The sequence below is a fragment of the Mustelus asterias genome, chromosome 10 (genome assembly GCF_964213995.1).
Source record: "Mustelus asterias chromosome 10, sMusAst1.hap1.1, whole genome shotgun sequence".
In the NCBI taxonomy this organism is placed as follows: Eukaryota; Metazoa; Chordata; class Chondrichthyes; order Carcharhiniformes; family Triakidae; genus Mustelus; species Mustelus asterias.
The window spans coordinates 75,144,138-75,157,936 of NC_135810.1; the positions used below are offsets into that span (position 1 = coordinate 75,144,138).

Sequence of the window (13,799 nt, forward strand, 5' to 3'; positions counted from 1 at the left end):
CCAAAGAATCCCGATCTTGATTTTCCCCTGATTTTTCTTAGGCGTAAGCAAAGATTTTGATTTCAGAACTCACTGCCTCTTCGAATCCCAATTATGTATTGTGTAAAGGGTCTTGGGTTTTTATATGGTGGCTAGCACCTAGGTTGTTAATGACAATTAAGCTGCTTTTGGTCACTGATGGGGAAGGGTCATTCTGGGTTTCTCCTTTGACTGTTGCGTTGAGCTGCTTTTGTCAAGTTTAACTCTTCCCTGCTTTTGTCAAGTTTAACTCTTCCCTGTCCACCTTTTTAAACTATGAACTAATTTGCTCAAATCCAGGCACTGATGTCAATCTGATTACCAGGAGATTGGTGGGCTGTAATTATTTGGCCTCCTGCAGGGATTCTGGTATAGCGTACAGATTGTGCACGAGCGCAACTGGGGATGTTCCAGTTATTGATGCAAGACTCTGTTAGTTGGTACTGAAACTTGTGATTAATCTGACCCTAGACGATAGGGAGGTTGCCTTATGGAAGGGGTCTTTTCCAGATCCACATCAGAGAGCTATAGACTTTACTTAGTCTTCATCTCTCCTGAGGTATTCACATGGCAGTGGGACTGTATTCTTCTAGATGGGAATTTGGTTCATGAGTGCCAGGCTGTGTGTACAAATTGGTGGACCTGCGCTCTGCATGTCTAGGGGCCAAACCAGTTCCTCAAAAGTTTTAACCAGGTTTCACAAAAGACTCAATTTCTGTGTGTTGCAGCTGAGAACTTGCTGACGGGGAGGGACTTGCGCATTTGGTTCTCCATTTTGTATTGCTGCTAGCCAGCTAAAAGTGAAAAGCACACAGCATGCTAAAAGCAAGAAGCGCAGTTAATTCTTCATCTACATGCTAGGTATATTACATTGACCTATTGCTGGAAATGCCATTCTGTCCAGACACTTCATGGGGCAGCATGGTGGCACAGTGGTTAGCACTGCTGCTTCATATCGCCAGCAACCCGGGTTCAATTCCCAGCTTGGGTCATTGTCTGGGCGAAGTCTGCACGTTCTCCCCGTGTCTGCGTGGGTTTCATCCGGGTGCTCTGGTTTCCTCCCACAGTCCAAAAGATGTGCTGATTAGGTGCATTGGCCATGCTAAATTCTCCCTCAGTGTACCCAAACAGGTGCCAGAGTGTGTGGACGAGTGGATTTTCATAGTAATTTCATTGCAGTGTTAATGTAAGCCCACTTGTGAGACTAATAAATAAACTTCATAAAATGGCTTTTCTGCAGGTTTAATCCCTTCTAAACTAACTTTTATTTTAATAGCAACATCTTGATGTAAACTAGGCCCATTTCCCCTCAGGCCAAATAATCCTAGGACATAATGGGAACAAAGGTGTAGAATATGAAGTTCATATATTTTGTCATGTGGCGAGCACTATTGAGTTTAATGCTTGAAATAATACTATACAATATACACTGTCTTGAGTATGTTGCAGTTTGCTCATAGTGATTCACAAGGTAATCACAAGTTGAAAAGACTTTTGGTTTCGGATCAAATTGAAACAACCGAATCATTCTTTTATTAGTGTGTTCATATCAGATTTGTGTCCTGTGTCCTTGATCATGTATTATCTGTAGTTTCACTTAGCTTCAATCAGCTTCACAAGTCATAAAGGAGCAATTATTTTTCTAATGCTGTAGTCAGAAAAGCAACTAGTAGTGATTTCTGGATGTTTTACAAAATTATTTCATCAAATTATTTATTTGGATCACCTTGTCTGTTGGGGTTTAGATGTTGTAGGTGTGTGTAAGGTAACTCTGCTGTTAAGCCTATTCCAAACCTGTAGAAGGATTACAACCTTAGCTCAGCAACAATTTTGTTAATGAATCCCTTTTTTTTGTAATCTTTCATTCCTCCCTCATACCCTGTCACCCACTAGGTATCTGCCTCTCCTCCGGGTTACAGCACAACTCGGATTGAATGTTTAGTGGAGCATTGGAAAAGCATTGTTTCCTTAACAGTCCCTAAATCTATATCAATGACTTGGGACCTGAGGCTGTGAGAAAGGTCACGATCAGGAGAATATACAGGAATATAGCTCAATTTGGTCACTGGGCAAGAGGTGTTTGATGGCGTAAGTGGGAAAGTGAGAAATTATCCACTTTGATAGAAAGAATGGAAAGGTAGAACATTAAAAGATGAGCGAATACTAAGTGTTTGTATTCGGAGGAATTTGGGGCCCTTGTATATGAATCACCAAGTTAACATGCAGTATTGCAAGGAATTAGGAAGGTTAGCAGTATGTTAACCTCGGTTGCAAGGAGGTTGGAATAGGAAGTTCAAGGAAGTCCTTGTTTCTGCAGTTTCGGGCTTTGGTAAAACTACACTTGGAGTAACTGTAGTTTTGGTCTCTCTTTCAGAGGTGCCAGCTTTTGGATGAGATGTTAAACCGAGGGGCTTCCACTGCTCTCTCAGGTGGGCATAAAAATCCCATGGCACAGACATACCTAGAAATAAAGTGCCAAGCTGGAGAATTTACAACACAAGACTGACTACCTGCATGTTAAATGGATGCATCTACGACAGATTAGTGAGGACGAAGTCAAGTTGGTCTTTCCCTCCTCGTGTTCTCACTATCTGCCGCAGGCTCAGTTTAATAGATGTGTCCTTCAGGATGTAGTAAAGCCTCTGAGTCACCTTAGGTGATGTATGTTGAAGTACCCCTGCCAGGGTGCTTTCCGTGCCTTTGCTAGCTTCTTTCAAGTGGTGTTCAACATGGAGGAGTACTGATTCATTAACTGAGGGGGGACAGTAGGTGGTAAGATGTAGGTTTCCTTTCCCCTGTTTGATCTGATGCTATGGTAATTTTTTACGGTCCATAGTCATTGTTAAGGAATCCCAGGCCCACTCTGGCCAACCCCCCCCCCCCCCCCCCCCACCCCCTCTCCCCACCCACCCACCCCCCTGACCCCCACCACCCACCTAACTTGGAACAGAATTCCGCCAGCTTGATTTCTGGGTTGAGAAGGCTGTCTTCTGAGAATTGATTGAGTAAGTCTGCAGTTTAGAATAATGGGGCTTATTGTCTCAAGATAACAGATAGTGACCCAAGCCGGGAATCAAACCTAGTGGCACGGTGGCACGGTGGCACAGTAGTTAGCAGTGCTGCATCACAGCACCAGGGACCCGGGTTCGATTCTTGGCTTTGGTCACTGTCTGTGTGGAGTTTGCACATTCTCCCTGTGTCTGTGTGGGTTTCCTCCCACAGTCCAAAGATGTGCTGGTTAAGTGAATTGGCCATGCTAAATTGCCCCTTAGTGTCAGGGGACCAGCTAGGGTAAATGCATGGGGTTATGAGGATAGGGCCTGGCTGAGATTGTGGTTAGTGCAGACTTGATGGGCCGAATGTCCTTCTTCTGCACTGTGCGATTCTATGATAACAGATTGGCTATTTAGGTCTGAGCTGAGGTGAAATTGCATCGCTCAACTAGATGTGAATCTTTGGGATTCTCTATCCCAGTAGGGTGTGGATGCTCCGTCATTGAGTACGTTGAAGATTTTTGGACACTCGGAATCAGGAGGATAGGTTCTGTTGATACTTAACCTGCTGCAGGAGTAAGTTGGTGTTTAGTTAATTTAAAAAGACACCATCTGTATACAAAAGGTTCTGTAGTATTCTTACTATGACTCAGAGCTCAAAGGATTCTATGCAAGAGTAGATTAGAAGATATGTAGATATAGGTGAGGACATTTTCCATGAGGATCCGGCACTTCAAGTTCTTTTGAGGTTATGCAGAGGTTATTTAGATTGAACAATCTATGTTGTGGTAAATGACCAACTTCAGTTTTTATTCAGTTACTATAGGGGAGAATTTTCACCAATAAGTACAACACAGAAATGGGTCATTCAGTCTACACTGATTGTCCTCCCCACTTTTACTTTATTTTGCCAATCAACAAAACCATCTCTTTCTTTCTCCCTCATTATACTTAGACACATTTTAGGGAAGGCTGCAATGCACTTCAACTCTTCAACATATAGTCAGATCCAGTGTCTCCCGAGTAAAGAAATTACTCATGAATTCTTAATTTTAAATCCCCATTTTTGGACTCTCCTACAATTCTAAACTTTTCTGCACCTATCTCCTTATTTTTAAGACCTTTTTCAAATCTCAGCATTCCCTTTTTTTTCTTGAGAGGAAAGTAAGATTCTGACCTGTTTCATCTTAGTGTTAGTTTCCTCCCAGGTCTGGTATCAACCTTGTAAATCTGGGTGGGGAGTATCAGCGGTAGTAAAACAGTTCAGAAAGGGATGGTGTTTCAATGAAGCAAATATCTTTTTGTCATTTATTACCTTTCAAGTCTGCTGCGACCTTCATTATCAATCCTAATGGAAATTGGCAGATAACCAAGTTTCTTCATGATTCATTTGCACTGCAGGTTTATCACTGGTACAACACTGTTCGTTTTGTATTGATGCAATATATGTACTGTATTGAGAGTGTTTAAAATCTCAAGGGGAATTTTACTCCATGCTGCAGAGACATGAGGGCTCTGGCCCTTGGTCCCAGGTACATTTATATTAGAAGTATCATTGGTGTAAATGTTCAGGTGGTTAAAGTGTTGAATTGTTAACTGCTATGGTAAAGGTAATTTGGTGATTGAGGATACAGCTAACATGAAATTACTCTGCTCCTAAATTATTTCTGGCAAAAGATGCTACCTGGGAATAATGGATGATTTTAGTCCGATGTCTAGTCTGCCTTGCTGGTGAAGGCAGCACAAAATTGTGTACTACTTCCAGACATCTGTCAATACTCACATTACAACGGTGACTGCGCTTTACTTCAAAAGTGAAGCAGTTTGGAATGTTCTCTACTCGTGAAAGGTGTTCCATAAATGCAAATATTCACTTTCCCATTTTCTATCATGTGTAATATATAGATCAATATACTGTGCAGCTATACAATATTGCTTTCATATAAATGTGGAACAAATTTACTCGTAAATTAACATGAAATAGAGAATTTAATTTGGGAGGGAATACCAAAGGTATACCCAAGTGCATTTTTCATGTCACTCACGCTTTCATTAGGGGTAGTTGATTTGCAGCATATTGTGAAATCTCATTAAAAATAATGCCCAGGCCTTCTAGACACTTAGTAGAAGCATTTTACTTGCAGGTTAATCACTTTTCTCAAATGCACCCAGCATTGAAATATTAATTGTCTGCAGAAAGGTGCTATGTGTGGTTAAAATTTATTTTGTATACATTTCACAAGGCACTGAAAGCCATAACATTTGTACACCAACTGCCCATCATGGGTTCCTGATTCCTTTTATTCATGCTTGAGATATGGTGCAGAAGAGGCCCTTTGGGCCATTGAGTCTGCACAGACACATAAAAACACTTGACTGACCTACCTAATCAGCCCATTTACCAGCACTTGGCCCATAGCCTTGAATGTTATGACATGCCAAGTGCTTATCCAGGTACTTCTTGTAGCGCCAAGGACCCAGGTTCAATTCCGGCCTCAGGTCACTGTCTGTGTGGAGTTTGTACATTCTCCCCGTGTCTGCGTGGGTTTCCTCCGGGTGCTCTGGTTTCCTACCACGGTCCAAAAATGTGCGGGGTTGATGGATTGGCCATGCTAAATTACCCCTTAGTGTCAGGGAGACAAGTAGGGTAAATACGGGAGTTGCAGGGATAAGGTGGGATTGTTGTCGGTACAGGCTCGATGGGCCTGGGTGGGATTGTTGTCGGTATAGGCTCAATGGGCCGAATGGCCTCCTTCTGCACTGTAGGGATTCTATAAGAAGCCATCAATGTTCTTAAAAGGATGTTTGGCAACCTGCCTCCACTAACCTTCCAGGCAATGCATTCCAGACCAATCACGACCCCGTGGGTAAAGAAGTTTTTCCTCACATCTCCCCCACCTCCACACCTTCTGCCTCTCATCTTGAACTTGCATCTCCTCATGACTGATCCTTCAGCTAAAGGGAACAGCTGCTATCTATCCACCATGACCCTTAGAATCTTCTACTCCTCGATCAGGTCGCCCATCGATCTTCTCTGTTCCAATGAAGATAACACAATTCTATCCAACCTCTCTCTATAACTTAAATGTTTCATCCCAGGCAGCATCCTGATGAATCTCCTCTACACCCCATCCAACACAATCACATTCTTCCTCTAATCTGGCGACCAGAACTTCACACAGTACTCCAACTGCGGCCTCACCAAAGTTCTATACAACTCTAACATGACCTTCCTGCTTTTGTAATCGATGCCCCGACTGACAAAGGCAAGTATCCCATGTGCCTTTCCTCCCCCCCCCCCCCCCCCCACACTCACATCCCCTTCTGCCTTCAGAGATCTATGGACAAACACGCCAAGGTCCCTTTGTTCCTCAGAACTTCCTAGTGTCATGTGTTCATTGAATATTTCCGTGACAAATTAGTCCTTCCAAAGTGTGTCTTTCACTTTTCAGGGTTGAATTCCATCTGCCATTTACATCTTACTGTAACTCAAGACACCCAACCTCACTGTTAACCACCCGGCCAATCTTTGTGTCATCCGCAGACTTATTAATCCTAGCCCCACATAGGCACCTGTTTTTTATATAAATGACATATAACAGGGGATCCAGCACAGATCTGCCGCTGGACACTGGCTTCCAGTCACTAAAGCAGCCTTCTGTCATCACCTTCTGTCTCCTATAACTAAGCCAATTTTGAATCCACCTTATCAAATTACCCTGTATACCATGTGCATTTGCTTTCTTTATAAGTCTCCCATGTGGGACCTTGTCAAAGGCTTTGCTGAAATCCATGTGGACTACATCGACTGCATTACCCTCATCTACACACCTGGTTACCTCCTCAAAAAATTCAATTAAATTTGTTCGGCATGATCTCCCTCTGAAGAAGCCATGCTGACTATCCCTGATCAACTCTTACCTGTTCAAGTGGAGATAGATTCTCTAATTTAGAATTTTCTCCAATAGTTTCCCTGCCACTGGTGTGAAACTGAGGCTTATCTCTACAAATTTTCTTAAATACCATAACCACATTTTCCAGTCCTCTGCCTGTTTCCCCGTGACCAGAGAAGAATTAAAAATTTGGGTCAGAGCCCCTGCAATCTCCTCCCACAGCAGCCTGGGTCACAGTTCACCTAGACCTGGAGATCTGTCCATTTTTAAGCCTGACACCACCTCAAATACCTTGTCACTCCCTCTCTGTCAATTTGTTCAAGAACCTCACAGAATTTCTCCCTGAATTCCATACCTCCATCCTCATTCTCTTGGGTGAAGATGAATACAAAACATTAATTCAACACTGCCAATGTCCTCAGGCTCCACCCATAGATTTCCCCCTTGGTCCCTAATGGGCTGTACCATTTTTCTGATTATTCTTTTCCCATTGATATCCTCCCATCGCCTCCCCGCACCCTTTGGGACCTCCCACCGCCTCCCCGTGCTCTGTGTCACTGCCATTTATTAGGCATCCCTAGTTGCCCAGCCTAGAAGATGGTAATGAGCCTTCTTAACCACTGCAGTCTATATAGCAAACATTCACAGTGCTGTTATGTAAGGAGTTCCAGAAGTTTGACTGCGCAATTATGAAGCAATAGTGTTCAATCACAATAGTGTGTATGGGGAGGGGATCGAGGTGGTGCTGTTCCCATGCGTTTGCTGTTTTCTCCTAGGTGCTAGAGGTCACAGGCGTAAGAGACATTGATAGATGAAGCCTTGATGATTTGCTCCGGTGCATCCTACCTCAAAATATCTATCTAACACTGGTATAGAGTATAACTGTGTTCTTAGTTACATCATTTTATAAACAGCAAAAGCAAAGTCAAATTGTACACAATCCCTTTCAAATTCAATTACAAAATTGTGTAGCTTGAATTTTGGTACCTTTTCCAAAGAAGTCTTTGAAGGCTAAAATAAGTCTTGAACTACAAGCCTTGAATTTAAAGAAGCTTTACACTGATGCCAAACAACTTGTTCTCCTGTCATCTGTTATATTTGTAAATATAAATGACCAAGCATTTGTTCTTTCACTGCCTGGAGGGAGGGAGGGAGCCACTTTATTCAGACGCATTATAATGGACAAGGCATTCATTATTCTAAAAATTTCTAAAAACAGTCTTGCATTTATATGGCTGAATTTGATTTATTATTGTCACATGTATTAGTATACTGTGGAAAGTATTGTTTCTTGTGCTCTATACAGACAAAGCTTACCGTTCATTGAGAAAGGAGAGGGTGCAGAATGTGGCGTTGCAGTCATAGCTAGGGTGTAGAGAAACTTTGAAGTGACAAACATGACAGCACACAGAAAGATCCCACAAACCAAACCAATGAATGAGTGGGCCTCTTTGGTGGTGCTGCTTTAAGGAGAAACATTACCCTCATCTACACACCTGGTCACCTCCTCAAAAAATTCAATCCAATTTGTTAGGCACCCCCTCCCTCTGAAGAAGCCATGCTGACTATCCCTGACCAACCCTTACCTGTTCAAGTGGAGATAGGACATCGCTCTGTTCTATTTTTAACCTATTTATCTATCAATAGGGTATAAACAAATTGAATGTAAGGAGAGCAATTACAATTAAAAGCCCAAAAATCTGCATCATATAATAAATCTAGAGCTAATAGCAAAAAAACCAAATACAGTATAGGGGGGGAAGCAAAAATATTCAAAGGCTAATAAGGAAAGAAATGGAATATAAAGAGAAATGGTAATAGTTTTATAAATGTTAAGAGTAATATTGCTAAATAGAAATGAGAAAGGAAATCTGGAGGTGATACTAAGTGAATTGCTCTGCTTCAGTTTTCTGATTATGATGACATTTATGTACATTGAAAACATTTTAAGCACTAAATAAACACTGCACAATTTGCTGGTAGTATTTGCAAGGTCACGTTAAAAATCTCCCTTGCTGTAGAGACATAAGGAGCCAAGGGTAGTAAAACTGATTTACAGACCCACCTTCTTCATACAAATCTGACATGAATACTGTATGTCCATGAAGTTTCATCAGTGGTTTCGCTTGGCTTCCGTCCATTTTCAAAACCAGAGAATCATTAAAGGTTCCCAAGAGACATCTGGAGACTTTGCAAAACTATTTGAATTGGTGGATTTTGGGAGTGGGCAGCAGTTGCGTTGAAAGGTAGTGCAAGCAAGAAGCATGATCCTCACTCAGTTAGCAAAATAATCTTTACTGCTGTCAAGAGATTTACAGTCGTAGTTCCACCAAATAAAATCCAGATTTTGTTTTTGTCCCTCAGATATCCCAAAATCCTGGCCTCCACCTGGAGCCTCAGAATAGCTGAAATTGAGTAAGAGGTTCTATATTGAAATGGCATTACCCCACCTATTCCTCAATACAATATGCACTATTTGTTGCTGATGAGTTATTATTCTATCTGCTGTAGAATATTTGAGTGATTTGAATCAAAAACAGAAAATGCTGGAGCCAACGTTTCGAGTCTAGATGACCCTTTGTTAGAGCCGCAGTATTTTACTTTTATCTGAGTGATTTGAATGTTGAGTTCGATTTGCATAATGATGTGTACATAATTGTATACTTTTTTAAAAAAGTTCCTTCACTTCAGAATATTTGCAAATGCTCTGTAACTGATGAAATATTTTGCAGCACAGCCATTGATGTAAAGTAAGGGACCCAATTTACTTGTAGCAAACATTCCAAAAATGTAAGAGCTGAATGACCAGATTCTGTTACCCAAATTTGCTCGGGTAACAGAAGAGCTCCCTGGTCTTCACATTTTCCTAAGGATCTTTTTACATCTACTTGGGAAAGGAGACTCGTAAAATACCAATAGAGTTTTAAGATCGATGAGAAATATTGTTTTGATTTAGCTGGATTTTTACTTTGGATTAATGTAAATTTACACTCCCAATTGCAGAATGAGTTTGAAATGTAACTTGATACTGTAGCTATGGTACAGCAACATACAAGATATAGATTTAAATTCCAATAATCTTTAGATCCAAGAAAATTTGCATTGTACAAAGCTTCCATGCTAACTTATTGATCCTCTAAATTTGTTCTCATTCATGATTTTTGGTTTGTCATATAGCTATTTTGCTGTCTTGTACTACACCATTTTGCCACTTGCAAAGTAATTAATATTTTTGGACTAAAACTGAATTAATATATTTTATAAACATCAAGCAAAGGTTGCATCTAAATATAAATATAATATCCATCTTTTATGTTTGTGGAAAAATAATCTTGTTTACTGGTAAATTAGCAATAATTATTTTCGCATTGCTTTCAGTTTCCCACAGGAAATGAAGATTTAGGACTTGTTTGGTTAAAAATTCTCATTTGCGTCAGATCCTGTTTTTGTTTCTTTTGAGGTTGTGAAGACAAACAATTATTGACTTGGTTGGCTTAGTGAATATTACAATAGTGAAGAACATTTTAGCACCACAAACCATTTTATGCCCCCAGTACAAACTCTTTGAAAGGCATTGAGTATATGTTTAGCCATTTTTGGTGCTCCTTTTTAAAATGCACCTGCACCAACTGGAGTTGAGTAGAAGTTTGTCAACACTCCATGTGCCATTAGATTAATTAAGTATAGAATAGAACTTTTGTTGTAATGATCAAGGTCTTGTTAGTATCTTGTGAACTGATGCTGCACTATATCCCCACATGATTGAAACAAGTTCTGATTAAAGGTCAGCAACTGAAATGCTAACTCTGCTCCTCTATCAACAGCTGCTGTCTGACCTGCTGAGTGTTTCCAGCACTTTGAAACAGTGTTTTGCTCTGAAATATTGTTTACCAGACAACTGATTGTCATGTATAACACAGCTCTCCTTATTTCCTATCTTTTCATAGTTAATTATATTCTGCCTTTCTTGCAGGATTTCATCTCTATCATAAACTCTCCGCATTTGTGCCAGAGAGCTGTCTGCTGATTGTCATTGGGCTGTTACTTGGAGGAATCATCTTTGGCGCTAAAGAGAGATCTCCCCCTGTTATGAGCACAGATGTCTTTTTCCTGTACTTATTGCCACCCATTGTGCTTGATGCTGGTTACTTCATGCCTATCAGGCCATTCTTTGAAAATATTGGGACGATTCTATGGTATGCAGTGGTTGGAACCCTATGGAACGTAACTGGCATCAGTTTATCACTGTATGGGATTTGCCAAGTTCAGGCTTTCGAATTGAGTGACATTACACTATTGCAGGTGCTGTTGTTTGGGAGCTTGATCTCGGCTGTGGACCCTGTTTCAGTTCTAGCTGTCTTTGAAGAAATCCATGTAAATGAACAGCTACATATTCTGGTGTTTGGAGAGTCGCTGCTGAATGATGCTGTCACTGTAGTAAGTAGCAGAGTTGTATTATTTTCACATGTACATTTTAAAATATATGTATTAGTATATAGAATATATTTGAATAAATTAAATGACCTTCGCATGCCCCAAACTGCTTTACAGCCAATGGATGTATTTCAGAAGTGTAGTTACTGTTATAATGTCGAAAATCATAGAATCCCTGCAATGCAGAAGGAGGCCATTGAGTCTGCACTGACAACAATCCCAGCCAGGCCCTATCCCCGTAACCCCATGTATTTACCCTGCTAATCCCTCTGACAATAAGGGGCAATTTACCATGGCCAGTCCACTTAACCCGCACATCTTTGGACTTTGGAATGTGACTGCCAATTTGCACACTGCTAACCCCCACAGACAGCAGTAGAATAATGACCGGATAATCTGTTCTTGTGTTGTTTAGGAGGGATAAATATTACCCAGTACACCAGGAGTAACTCCCCTGTTCTTCAAAATAGTGTCATGGGATTTTTGATGCTCATCTGAGAGGACAGGTGACACCTCAGTTTAATGTTTCACCTGAAAATTGGCACCTCCAGCAGTGCAGCAGTCCCTTGGTGCTGTACAGGAGTGTCAGCTTTTTTATTTGATCTTTGGGCTGAAGTCCTGGTGTGGGACATGAACCCACAATCTGACTCTGGTAAGAGAGCTACCAACTGAGCCACAGCTGACATCTAAACAATATTATGCCAATCTTCAAGAAGCTTATCCTCAACCCCTTTTCTATTTAAAAGCATCAGCCTCGCTCCAACTTTTGTTTTAGCGCCATTGTCTGACCAATTGTACTTGGCTTGCTGCTTGTTTGTGATGTGCGCATTTGGCAATGTTGCAGCTTCAGCATTAATGAAATATTATCTTCTTTGTTATTGTGACTCTCACTCTTCTCATTGCCTCTGTCGTATTCACCACTCCATCTTCCTCATCAACTAAATAGGGCATGACACATTGGTAGGAGGTTACACTGGGGCAGTTTAAAGAAGAGGACAAAATTCTGGCAGATGGAGTTCAATCTGGAGAAATGTGAGGTCACACACCTGCATCCAAGAAAGACAATATTTTCTAGGTGGCAAGAAATTAGGAACTTAAAGAGGAGCAGCAGGATTTGCATGCCCATGTTCACAAATCACTAAAAGTTATTGGACAGATTGGAAAAGCGATTTTTAAAAAAGGCAAACGGAAAGTTGGCCTTTATCTGCAGGGAGCTGGAATGTAAAGCTGGGCAAATTGTGCTTCAGCTTTTCCAGAGCTTTGGTCAGGCCTCATGCAGAGCACTTTTTTAGGCACCATAATTAAGATAGGAGTGGGAAGAGTGGAGATTCATCAGAATCATATTGGGGATTGAAAGGTTAAATTAAGATGACGGGTTGTATAAGTTTTGGCTTGCATTCCTATAGTTTAAAAGTTTGAAGGTTAATCTAATTATGTTTAAAATGAAGATATTCTTGAAGTATAGATCCAGAGAAACAATTTGAATGTCAGTAGGCAACATCTACACTGAGTGAACTAGGAGCAGATGTCAGAAACCTTTCTCTATTATCAATTCAAGCTGCTGTTACTCCCAGTCTTTGCATGAGTCAATCCGATAAGGTGAGCTTTGGAAGTTGCATGTGAATAAAACCGCTGCTAGGCAACAGTACACAATGAACCAAGCCCTTGGTAATTAAAACGGGTAACACCATGTTTTATATACGCCAATTTCTCACCTGTTAATTCAATGTGTTCGCAATAAATTCCCAACTGGTGTTGAGTTCAGTCTTTTAAAACATCAAGCCAGGTTTGAGTAGATGTATCTAATCTAATTGTGAGCTTTAAATTGCTACCTGATTTTTATTTTGGTATATGTTGTAAATACACAAAATGTAGTTCATAAGATTGAGCTGTAGGCACAAGCAGCCACTTGGAAAAATGATGATGTTGTGGTGGTAGAGATCTTTCATTTATTTATTATTATCAGTCACAAGCGGGCTTACATTAACACCGCAATGAAGTTACTGTGAAAATCCCCTAGTCGCCACACTCTGGCATCTGTTCGGGTACACTGAAGGAGAATTTGGCATGGCCAATGCACCTGATCAGCTCGTCTTCCGGACTGTGGGAGGAAACCGGAGGAAACCTACGCAGACACGGGGAGAATGTGCAAACTCCGCACAGACAGTGACCCAAGACGGGAATCGAACCCGGGTCCCGGGCACTGTGAGGTAGCAGTGCTAACCAGAGATTTGGCTGAAAAGGGGGTAATTCGATGCTTTATATTCCTGGGTACAGGGAAGGATAAAAAGGATTAAAAACAGAGTATGCTAGAAGTAATCACCAGGTCAGGCAGCATCTTTTCTGGTGGAAAGTCATTGACCTGAAGCATTAAACTATATTTCGCTCTCAAAATGCTGGCTGATCTGTTGTTGCAGTAATTGTTTTGAGGGAATGGAGTAACCGTTTTAATTAAGGAAAA

At 41.0% G+C, this 13,799-nt stretch overlaps 1 protein-coding gene across 1 annotated transcript in view; it reads left to right on the forward strand.

Moving 5' to 3' along the window:
- Positions 1-13,799, forward strand: part of slc9a2 (solute carrier family 9 member 2) — a 72,656-nt gene that overhangs the window by 10,437 nt on the left and 48,420 nt on the right. Inside the window, exon 2 of the mRNA XM_078222809.1 lies at positions 10,878-11,341. Coding sequence (XP_078078935.1) covers positions 10,878-11,341 — 464 coding nt within the window. The remainder of the gene's footprint in view (positions 1-10,877; positions 11,342-13,799) is intronic.